The sequence below is a fragment of the Strix uralensis genome, chromosome 12 (genome assembly GCF_047716275.1).
Source record: "Strix uralensis isolate ZFMK-TIS-50842 chromosome 12, bStrUra1, whole genome shotgun sequence".
In the NCBI taxonomy this organism is placed as follows: Eukaryota; Metazoa; Chordata; class Aves; order Strigiformes; family Strigidae; genus Strix; species Strix uralensis.
This window is the reverse complement of record NC_133983.1, coordinates 22,465,123-22,476,591: the sequence shown is the minus strand read 5'-3', so window position 1 is coordinate 22,476,591 and position 11,469 is coordinate 22,465,123. Positions and strand designations below refer to the sequence as shown.

At 61.4% G+C, this 11,469-nt stretch overlaps 1 protein-coding gene across 2 annotated transcripts in view; it reads left to right on the top strand.

Annotated features, from left to right (window-relative positions):
- The first annotated feature begins 309 nt into the window (after window positions 1–309).
- Window positions 310–11,469, top strand: part of GSE1 (Gse1 coiled-coil protein) — a 102,838-nt gene continuing 91,678 nt past the window's right edge. The window contains exon 1 of one of the 2 annotated variants that reach the window (XM_074881354.1): window positions 310–2,619. In XM_074881354.1, the coding sequence (XP_074737455.1) occupies window positions 679–2,619 (1,941 nt within the window). In that variant the 5' untranslated portion in view covers window positions 310–678. The remainder of the gene's footprint in view (window positions 2,620–11,469) is intronic. The other variant, XM_074881355.1, reaches the window with a different exon arrangement.

The following is an 11,469-nucleotide window of genomic DNA, read 5'->3' as shown; positions in this document are numbered from 1 at the left end:
GATCCGTCCTGCCGGCGTGAACCTGGACACGGGGCCTTTCCACGCTGTTCGTTGTTTTTTTTTTTTTTTCGGGGGGGGGGCTGCACAAAGGGCCGTGGCGTGGGGAGGGGGCCGCGGGTGAGCCCGTGATGGAGGGGGAGGGAACAACGCGTGCGGGCCGCCCCGCGTGGGGCCGGTTCTAAACCCGCTGGGTGGGGTGGGTTTGTAAATACACCCCCCCACACACACACTCCGTGGGGGTCCCTTTAGCACCCCCCGCAGCTCCCAGCCGGGGGGGGGGGAGCGGCTCGGTCCTCCCCCCGGCTCCCCCCTCGCGGGCAGGTCGCGGCGGGGGGGGGGCCGGGGAGGAGCCGGGCCGGGGGCGCCGGGGCCGGGAGGCGGCGGGCAGCCGCCCTTCCTCCGCGCCGCCAGCGGGACCCAAACTTTCGCACCGAACTTTTATTCCGTTTTGTTGTTTTTGTTGGGTTTTTTTGGTTGTTTGTTTGTTGTTTGGGGCTATTTTTTGGTGGCTTTTTTTTTTTTTTTTTTTTTCTTCTTTCTTTCTGGTTGCCTTCTCCGCGGCGGGAGGAGGCGGGCGGCGGGAAGGGGGGGGGGGGGGGGTTGGGGGGGGAGCGCTCTGCAAACCCGCCCCCCGAGCCTGCGTGTCCGGCGGAGCCGCGGGATGAGCCGGGGGCGGCGATGAGCGCGGCGGGGCCGGGGGCGGCGGCGGCGGCGGGGCCGCTCTCCCGCAAGCAGCGGCTGATGGCCGCGCTGGCAACCGGCGACACGACGGTGACGGCGGGCGGCCCCGGGGCTCCTCCAGCGCCGGCACCTCCGCTTTGCTGCTTCATCTGCGGCGGCGGCATCAGCCGAGGCAAAGAGCTAAAGCTTCAAGTTCGACCCCCCCGCGACCACCGACCCTTCTTCCCTTTCCTGCAGCACCAGGAACCGGCGCCCGGTGCCCGCGCCGTCTCGGCGGAGGGTTGCGCCTTGGTCTGCGCCGTTTGCCGGTGTTTCCTGGGCGAGCAGTGGGACTCCTTCGAGCGCAGCCGCACGCCGGTGGAGAAGCGCATGTACTGGCTCAAACGGCCCCATCAGTGCGAGGCGGCGGCGGCGGGAGGCGGGGGGGGGACCGGGCTGCGGCGGGGGGCCACCGGCTGGGACCCCGCCGCGCCGCCGCGCCGCCCCGCCGGCCAGGAGGAGGAGGAGGAGGAGGAGGAGGAGGAAGAGGAGGAGGAAGAGGAGCCGGCAGCCGGCTCCGACCTCTCCGAGCTCTCCGACGCCGAGCCCCTCTCGGAGGCCGAGGGGGCGGGCGGCGCGGCGCGGCCCCCCCCGGCGGCGGCGGCGGGTAAGCGGGGGCCACCCTGCTGCTCCTCGGAGGACAGCGAGATCAACATCACCAGCGAGGAGGAGGAGGAGGACGAGGAGGAAGGCGGCGGCGGGCGGCCCGCTTGGGCATCGGGCACCGCCTGCTACGTCTGCGGCACCCCCTTGTCACCCACCGCCCAGCACCGCGTCCACGTGCAGAAGCAGGAGAAGACCTCGACGGCACCTTTCTTCCCCTTCCTCTGGCTTCACACCCCCCCGCCGGGCGCCCAGCCCCTCTCGCCCGCCGGCAGCACCCTGGTGTGTCCCTGCTGCTTCGCCTCCCTCATGCAACAGTGGCAAAGCTTCGAGCTGGCCAACGTGCCCGTGCTGCAGCGGCTCTACGTGGTGCCCCTCAACGCCGGTGCCATGCCCGCCAAGGGCCGGCGAGGCTACAAGGAGGACGGGGCGGGCGCCCCGCTGGTGCCCGAGGCTTGCTACCTCTGCGGGGAGGAGTGCGGCAAGGAGGCGAGGCCGGTGGCGGCCAAAATCACCAACGGCAACGCCAAGAGCACGATGCATTTCCCCTTCCTCAGCCTCCTGCCTTGCCCGCCCGGTGCCAAGGGGCTGAACAAGCACTGGGAGGTCAGCAGCTGCCGCAAGTGCTTCGGGGTTTTGCAGGACCTGTGGGCCATGTACAGGGCCTGCCACAACGAGGAGCTCATCACCTCGGTGCAGAGCTTCCTGGGGAGGTACCACCAAGTCTTCTCAGCCGGTGACCCCGGTGGCCTGGCCGGCCACCCCGCCGTCAAGCCCGGGCCCACCTCCGTCTGCTACATCTGCGGGGCCGAGCTGGGAGCTGGCAAAGAGTTCCAGCTCAACGTCAACCCTCCGGGGCGATTTGGGGAGAAGGAGCCCTTTTTCCCCTTCCTGACGGTCTACCCGCCCGCTCCACGGGCCAGACCGGCCGACTCGACTGGGCTGGTGGCCACCTGCGTCCTTTGCTACCATGACTTGCTGGGACAGTGGCTGCAGCACGAGGGCAGGAACTCCCACCACCCCAGCAGTGCTTGGTCCCGGCAATACAAAGTGGAGACCTTCGTCTGCTTCTTCTGCCGGCAGGAGAAGAAGCGATGCCTTGGATTAAAAGCGGTTCAAGTGGCCAGGCTCCCCGTCTTCCTCTACACCCTCCGCGTGGCCAACAGCTTGCTGGTGGATGATGGGAAGCAGCTGACCATCGGTGCTTGTGCCGAGTGCGGTGCCGTGGTCCTGGCCGGCAAGAGCATGACCCCGCCGGAGCTGCTGGCGGCGGCACCCTCGGCTCTCCTCCCCAAGGTAAGGCTGTTGGCCCGGACCCCATCCCTCCCCTCCCGGCGTTTCCGAGGTCTGGCACGAGTTGGAGGTGGAGCGGTGACATAGATGGATGCTCTCCTTTCGGGTCTGGTCCCTGGGGGCAAACGCTAATGGATGGGGTGCCTTTAGCAATGAACTTTTGGAGCTGTCAAGCTGCGAAGGAACAGATAAAAATCCTTCCAAGAGGTGGGGAGAGCCAAGACCTGTCCTGTTGCAGAAGCGTGGATCTGTGTTATTGGCGCCTGCTTGCTCGCAGCCCTGCGCGGGGGAGGTGGGGGCCAGCACGGACGAAATCCTCATCCCCTGCCGCTCGCCATCGGGTGATGGGAGGGGAGGGAGGGCTGGCCAGCCTGCCCTCCATGGCAGCATCCTCGGGAAGCTCCAAGGAGCGCGCGGCCTCCGCCGTCGTAGGAAACTTCCCAAGTTATCTCCAGTTTTATAAGGCGCCTTCATCAAATGGTTTCCCCCTTGGAGAAACCCCAGCCCTTCCCACAGGTCGGGGGGGGGTGTGATGTGCAGGCTCGGTGCCCCCTACCTGTGCTGCTTTGATTATCCTGCAGTGAGGGACCCCCCCTGCAGCATCCCCCCGTACCTCCAGCTCCCTGCACCCCCCAAACCGCCGCGATGGAGCCCTGCAGCCCTGAGGGGTGTCATGGGGTGTCATCGCCTGGCTGCTGCTGGCTTCCCGGGTTGCTCTTTTCTGCACCTCCTGCCGGGGTTACGCAGGGGGCTTTGGGGGCATCACCTAGAAAGCAGCATGGCAGAGCAAAGGTTACCACTTGCAAGCTTGCCTTTCTCGTGGGATGGGGAAATAACTGCTTTTACCCCCAAATTTCCAGCTTGGAGAAGTGTGCTGGAGAGCCTCTGCTCTGTATCTGCAAACCAGGCCCCAGGCCAGGCTCTGTAAAATGCCAGCATCCTAAATCCCCGAGTTCGTTTTCAAAGCCTTTCGACTCCGTTCGTAGCCAGAACCCTGCGGCTCTCCGAAGCACTGGCATTTTCTTTAGAAATGTAAACCAGCCCTTCCAAGACAGCGCTCCTTTTCTCTCCGGTCCGCGCTCTCCCTTGGCTGGTTACAAATATAATTTTCCCTTCAGCCGTGCCGGCTCCCAAGCTGGGGGGACGCTGCTTGGAAAACCACCGGGCAGGAGCCGCACGCGCCGGAGGGTCGGTGCGCGGTGCCGGTGCGGAGAGATGGCACGGGAGGTTGGGTTGGCACCGGCGATGGGAATCCTCCGGAAACCGTTGCTTTCAGGTGGTTTCCCCCAGGCCCTGACATCATTGCAGGTCATTTTGTGGATGCAGATGATTTATTTTCAGGCTTCGGAATTCTGCTTCCAGCCACCGTGACTCGCTCTGTGCCGAGGGGTCTGAGATGGTGGAGACTTGCTGGATGTTGGAGCTGGTGCGTGGCCGCCTGGGTTGCGATGCCCACGTGGTCAAGGCTGCACTGTCTGTCTGTCTGTCCCCTGGTCTGGTGGTATTTGCAAGGTGGCCTTGCAGGCTGGTGGCCGTGGAGGGCTCAGAGTCAGGCGAGCATCCCGCTGTGTTAACCTGGCAGGGGTGATGCTAGTGTGATGCTTCAGCAGAGCCCGGGTGGGTGCAGATGGTGAGGGGGGGGGGCATACGCATGTCCCCAGCTGGTGTTTCATTCCTCTGCCCTGTTAGTGTCCCCAGGCCACGTCATGGGGAATTACGGACAGCAAATCTGTCCCAGCTCAGCTGCCAGCATTGGGTGCTCGGGGGTGCTTCCTGCAGGGTTCCTTAGTGACCCCCCCGCCAGGACCCAGCATTTCTCAGGCACACCAGTCCTCGTCCACGCTGGCACCGGCCCCAGACTCCCACTTGGGCTCCTGCCTGCAGCCCCGTCTCCGACCCGAGCGACTCTGAAAAGCTTTTGTGTGGGGCTATGAAAGGTGGAGGGGGAGGAGGAGGACGCAGAGGGTGTCCTGGGGAAGGGATGCTATTCAGTTCCTCCCTCTTGTTCCCGGGTTTGCTAATGAGCAAATCAAGGGGCTGCTCTAACGGTCAGGGTGGCAGGAGGCAAGGCAGAGCTGCCTGGGGAGGGCATGGCCGGTCCAGGGACCATTTTGCTTTGCCAGGCCATGCCCTGTCCTGGTGGTGACTCTCGGGCTGTGCCCAGAAGATCCTCTCTCCTTTTCCCTCCCCAACTCCACATGCTTCCCATCAGGCTGAGACCTCACAGATGTCAAGGTTATTTAAAACATGGCTTAATGCTTGGGTAGGGTGCTTGGCTAATTTAACTGTACCCTTGTTCAGCCACACTTGCTGCTGAAAGTCACCCCGGACAAGCCTTTCACTCTTGTGTGACACCCAGGTCCCTGTTCAGGTGGAACCAGGCAGGAGGGAATGAACCCAAGAAGTTAAAACCATCTCCCTATTGCTTCTTGCAGCTCTGCAACTTCATTTTTTGAATACATGTGCCTTTTTGGCCCACTCAGGATTGACATCCCCCTGCATGTCGAGCTGGTGGTTGACCCAGATGGCTCAAACCTTGAGGCACCGGGTAGATGCACCAAATGCCACCAGACATCCCCACATCCCCCTCTCTTAGCAGGGCAGCAAGAGCAGGATGGGGCTCAGGTCCTCTCTGTAACAGCTTGGAGGTGCTAACGAGGGGACCCCACATCTGAGGCTCGTTAGGAGGGTGGAGTCTCTGGTATTTTAGGTGGGGTGGTGCTTCTGCTGCTGGTTTGATGTTGGGGAGTAGTGGGGCAGGTGATGTTCTCTGGAGGGGCCTGGGAGTCTACCTGCTGCAGGAGGGTCTCCTGGAGGTAAGCTCTGCCTGGCAGAGGGGCTGCTGCAGAAACGCCGCTGCTGTTGGCTTGTGTGGGGTGGGGTTTTGTTCTCCCACCAAGCAAAAATGGTGATGCTGAGCTTTGGTAAGGGTACTCTAGCAGGGTCCCCTCTGAGGTGTGCAGATGTACCCTAGGAGAACACATCTTCTTTCCAGCTGTCCTCGTGAGGGGGACCTGTATGGATTTATGCACCTGTCAGTGCAGGGCTCCTGAGTTCAGGGTGGCTGTGGCCACCAGGTATAATGTTTTGTCCTCCTGATCCAGAGAAACCCCCTGTGCATCCCATGCTGAGCCCCTGCTGCTGGCTGGAAGCAACTGGCTCTGGGCATGCTGTGGGATGGGCAGCTGCTGCGAGCGGAGCAGCCGTTGAGGCCGATTGCTTTGAATAAACCCTAAAATGCCCAGGCCTGGCCTGGCGATGCTGACCTGTGTCCCTGTGCCTGCTGAAGCCGCCCCTCGAGCCCTCCTGCCCTCTCTGGAGGGGTGAAGTGCTGCCTTGCTGGTGCTCCCAGGTCAAGGGCTGCTTGTGCTCGACCTGGCTGACATTTTCTGTGCTTGCTCCGATCCTTTCTCTCTGCCAGCACTGGGAAAATCTTCCTGTGCCTTTCCGACTCTTCCCCTCTTCGCCTGCCACCGCTCTCGGTGCAGTTACGTACCTGTAGAAGTGAACTCTGCTGGTTTGTTGTTGGTTTTTTATTCTTTTTCTTTCCCCCTGAATTCAGTTTTCTGGAAAGCTCTCAGATCCCACCCAGGTAACTCAAGCAAAGCTTTCCAGATTTGCTTTGGGTGCTGCGTGGCACCGTGCAAGATTTGCAGCTGGCGCTGTCCTGCTCCTTGCGAGCACCCAAAGCTCGCTGCCATCCCTCCAGCCCTGTTCCTCAGGCCAGTTCCTGAGCATCGCTGGTGTTTTCCATGTCCCACTCCTGCTTTGCAGGGGACACCTGGGTCTTTGTTGCGTGGGGCTGTGTCTGACAGGGCCCAGTCAGACTTCTGGGACTGAGTTTACTACATTTATTGCTCGGCAGCGGTGTTGTTAGCTCAGCTGGGGATTTGGCCCTTTATTTTCAGGTTACGAGCTCCAAAGGTCATACTGCATTTCCAAAACGCTACCTTGAGCTTACAGCTGTTGGTGGGTATTTTCTTTCTGGCTGTTGAAAAAGGTTTTGGGGAAACATCAAAGAGTTCTTGTGTTCTCAACTAAACCGTGTCCTGCTGATGCTGAGCAGCAGCTGAGACTCCTGGATGCCGTGAAAGCAAACCCGGGAGGTGAAGGGTGACATCTGACCTTCCTTCTGTATTGCATCGGGCCAAATTCCTGGGGAGGGTATGGATATTCGGGTGTATCGCAGCACAAGAAATAAAAAACCTGTGCAGGAAGGGTCCCAGGTTGTGGCCAGTCAGGCAGGACCTCTGGCTTGTCTGCATCTTTTATTAATTTTGAAGCAAACCAAAGACCTTCTGGTAACTGGCAGTGTTTTGGGTGGTTGCGCTTTCACTGCCAAGCTGATGGCTCCTCTGTGCATCCCCAGCCCAGGCTTCATGTGTGGGCTCCAGAGGGGTGGCAGGGGCTGCATTGGGCTTCTGCTCGACCCTGAAATGCAAGGGAGGAGCAGAGCTGGTCTCACTCATCTCAATTTTTTGGCTTCTAGCTCCGGTTGGCTTCGGTGGTTGTATCTGTGCTTGTGCCAGTTTTTGCCATCACTAATTCTAGTGGAGACAGAGCAAAATCAGGCCAAGGTATTTTAAGCCAACTTTATTGGGATAAACCTGTTTTGTTTGCAGCATATGTCTATGTAAAGATGTTTTTAGCGAGGCTCACGTTGCCTTTCAGCAAAGCAGCTTCCTCCGCAGCGCTTGCTGCGGCTAACACCGACCGGGTCTGGCATTTTCGGGTGAGATCTCAATCCCAGCACGGAGGTGGCAATATAATCATGATATGACTTCATGTCTCGGGGCACAGCCTCCTGTGGGATCGTGTTCCCAGATGGCAAACAAAGAAACAACACGAGGAAAATGTGCCGCTTGCTTTTTCCTGCCGATGAGGTCAGGGCGGGTTTGGTATGTACCCAGCCAGGCTGGAAACCTGCACCCCTTTGTCCCTTCATCCCTCCTCATCCTCACCTGTCGCTTAGGTGGTTTCAGGGTCACCCCACAGACTGATGGCTCGTCCCCTGGGGTCTCTGCCTGGGGGTGTGTGTCCTTCAGCCATGGCTGGGGGGGGGGACGGGGCGGGTTGGGACGACACAGCAAAGGGGCCTTTTGCTTTGGCCAGGCTGACCTTGCTGTACCAGCTGTCCAAAATACCAGGGCTTCCGCGCCGCTGCCAGCCGCTGTGTCCTCCAGACCTTGTGCTGACTCCACAGCTCACCAGCTGGCTGCTATATATTTATTTTTTACTCCCCCCACCCCGCTGCCCCTTGCCTTCTCTATCCCTTTCCCAAAAGCAGCAGAGGAGGACTGGCAGCTCGAGCGCTGCCTCTCTTCTCGCAGGCACCTGCCAAAAACGCTGCCCTGAAATGCATGCTGCCCAGGAAACCCTGCCTGCACCCCCTGAAATATCCCCTTCAGCCCCACCCCGGGCAGAGGGACTGGCTCCGTGCTGGTCCCCTGCAGTGCAAACACTTTGGCAACCGCTGGAGCATCTTGCAGCAGCATCTCTGTCTGCACTTGGCGTGAAGCCGCGGCCAAGTCGGGAGATGGGGTAGAGGGACGGACAGACGGCCCTGGCTGTTGCAGACAGACAGATGTTTTGTCCAGATACTTGGCCTTTCTTGGCCGTGCGGGAAGCACGGTTGCAGAGGGCAGCCTGGAATGCTCTTCAGCTGCTTCCCAGCGTGCAGGAACCTCCCTGCAGTAGCAGCATGGGTGTCTGGTTTTGCAGGAGCTGGCTTTTCACCGTCCTATGCCCCCCAACATGCCAGCTAGGTCCTGTGCCAGCACCCCCACTGCCATCGTCCTTGGGGGCTGAGCTGGGGCTAAGGAGATATCTCCATCTCCCGAGTAGGTTTTGGGGACCTCCTGGGCACAGCTACTTTTCCAGGAGCCTGTTTGCACCTCGTTGGCTGCACAGGGTGCCCACTGCACCCTGAATCTGTTCCTCTGCTGGATTTTAGGGGGCTGGGGGGTCTGTTTGCTCCCTGCCAGCACCTTTGGCATGTGCTGCTCAGAGCAGGGTGCTCCCTGGCTCCCCAGGAAGGGCTCTTGGCCAAACAGCTCCCGCTGGTCCTGTGCTGTTGGGCAGCATCTGGCCAGATGTTGCCCTTCCTTCAGCAAAAGGCCTGTGCCACATGCTGGCATCCTGGGCTTGAAGGGATGGCACAGAAATGTCCCTAGAGTGTGTTGTGGGGGAATTGCCAAGCTTGGGGGGGACCTTAAAAGGGCAAATCCAGGAGGGTAGTGGGGCAGGAGCATCCTGGCATGTGTGGAGCAGGGTGGGAGCTTGAGAGGAGCCACCAGAGCTCAGCCGGCGGTGGCAGGCTCCCAGCCGTGCCGGGCTTTCCTCCGCCGTGAGCAGCTGGTGGCGGGAGACCTTCCAGCGGCGTGATCCTCCCGGGCCCCGGCCCAGGGCTCTGACAGCTCCGGGTCCCCCCGCCGCCAAGGCGGGCAGCAGCGGTGCCTCAAGCGTGCCTTGGCTGCTTGCAGAGCCAGCGCGGTGCATCGGCAGGTGCCAGCGCGTTTTTTGGGGATGCAGTCCTGCTCCTTACTTGCACCAGTTTGCAAAAAAGCGTCGCTCCCGGCCATCGGAGCCCGGCTCCCCTCCCTGTGTTGCGGAGAGGATGCCGGAGGCCGGTGCCAGCCCGGGCTGCCGCGGGCAGGTCAGGGTTTGCTCCCGCTGCTGGGTGAGCAGCTGCTCCAGCGCAGTGCTGGCAGCTCTGCCGGCCTCTTCCCGCTCCCCAGCCACCCCGGCACACGCGAGCCTTGCTGCAGTGTGGCTGGATAAACAGCCTCCTCCAGCTGGCCTGGCCTTGCTGTGACTTTTTCCCCTCCTGGATCTTCAGTAGCAGAGCGGGGAGGAAGGGGACGGCTCTGGGAGGGTTTTGGCTGGGCTGGGAGGAGAAGGACATTACCTGGGTGCACTTTGCATCCTGGCATGAAGATGAGGCCACTTCTCCCTCTTTATTTTCCTTATTTTTCCTCCCCCTTTCCACATTAGTGCAAGCGCTGCCGGGCTTTACTAGCTCTTGGGAGTCTGAAGTCATCTGTTTACCCATGGAGCTGGCGTGCTTGGAGCAGCAGCTGCCCTGGCTTTCCTTCTCCAACCTGCCGGCCCGCGGCGAGGTGCCTGTGCCGAGCGTGCCGCGACCCGTGCCGGTGCAGGGTGAGCACCGCGGCTGCCCCAGGCTGCCTGGCATTGCGCACCGGCAGCACATGCCAAACGGGGCCGGGGGTGTCGTGCTGCAGGTGTAGAATCTCCTTCCAGCCGGAGAACTGCCGAGATGCCATGGTTCGGTGCCTGTAGACAGGCACCGGTGCTGGATGGGCAATTCTCAGTTGCGGCAGGGACCCGCCGAAGGATTTGCCAGGGGTTATTCAAACCCTTGCACACAAACTCAGGAAATCGCTGTCTGGCCTGGTGCCGCTTCTTCCTGCTGGCTTCCGGCAGGGCCGGCCATGGTGTCGCCCACCCTGGTACCAGGGGAGACCCCCAAGCTGCTGTGGCCATGGGGTGAGCGGTGGGGTGCTGAGTCTTGGGGCTGGCTTTGAGTGGGGGTGTGTGGGGAGGGTCCCAGCATCCCCATGAGGGATGTGGAGGGGACAGGAGGGCTCTTACGGACCGGTTTGTACCCCATGTGCTCTCCCAGCTCCTCCCGGTGAATTTTTGGCTTCTAGTTTAGCTCTAAAACAAGGCTGAGACCCAGCTGGGACGCAAGGGAAGGTCATTAGGGGAGAGAGGAGGGTGGTGACCCTGCAGCCAGTGTCCCCTCTGTGCCACAGGGATGGGCAGCTGCCTGCTGTGGCTGGAGGGCAGGAGTGTGGTGGTGGTTTCCAGCCAGGGAGGATGCTGAGCCCCGCTTAGCACCCAGCCCAGGCTGTTCCCAGGGCTGCCTGTCCCTCTGTAACACCCCTCGAGGCTGCGTCCTGGCATGGTGGCACCCGCTGTGTCCCCGGAACCTGCTGCCTTTGGGGCTGGGGACTTCCATTGTGGGGGCATCTTGCCCCTTCGAGCCCCAGCTGGGGCTGGGTGCCTGTCCCTGTGGGACCCACTGCACCCCATGGCACAGCCCGGGCTCCACCGCAGCACTGTGCAGGATGGGTTTCCCCCATTGACCCTCCAAAATGGTTTTGGTTATCCCCCCTGGCTTTGCCCCCTTGGAATGGGGGTGCACGTCAGCGGGTGGCTCCAGGGGGCCACCAGCAGCCACTTTGGTCCCCAAGGAACCGGCCACGAGGACGCTGTGGTCGCTGGCAGGGACCTTGGAGCTGGGAACGTTCTGGTGACAGCCAAGGCGTCAGCCTCTCGCTCGGTGGTTTGCAGCCGCGGTGGGGCAGACAGACCCAGGGAGGGAAGGACGGACGGAGGGACAGACAGACAGACAGCTGCACAAGGCGTCTCGGGGGCCGTGTGCGGGGTGTGGGGCGAGCAGCAAATTGCCACCATCACCTCCCATCTGCTTGCAGCATGTTTCTGGAAGCGGGCTGACTTCAGTCGGCTGCGAAGCTTTTCATCGAGTGATGATCAAGTGCTAGTGATTTCAGTTATTACCCTGGCCAGGAATAAAAAAATATATATATGTATGTCTCCCACCCTCCCTCCTTGTCTTCACTGCTAAAACAGCTGCATTTTCTTCTCTCCATCTCTCCCCCCCTGGCTCCTCGGAGCAGGCAGCATGAGTTATCCTGAAGTGAAAACACGGTGAAGACAAGGCCCTTCAGTTTTCCCGGGAGGTAACTGTGCCAAGGTCAACCCAGCGCGGGGACAGGGCCCCGGCTGCCGCTGCCGCCCCGGCTCTGGGGTGCGGGTGGGCACCCCGGGGGAGCTCGGTGTGCCCCGGCTGTCCTGGTGCGGAGGGTT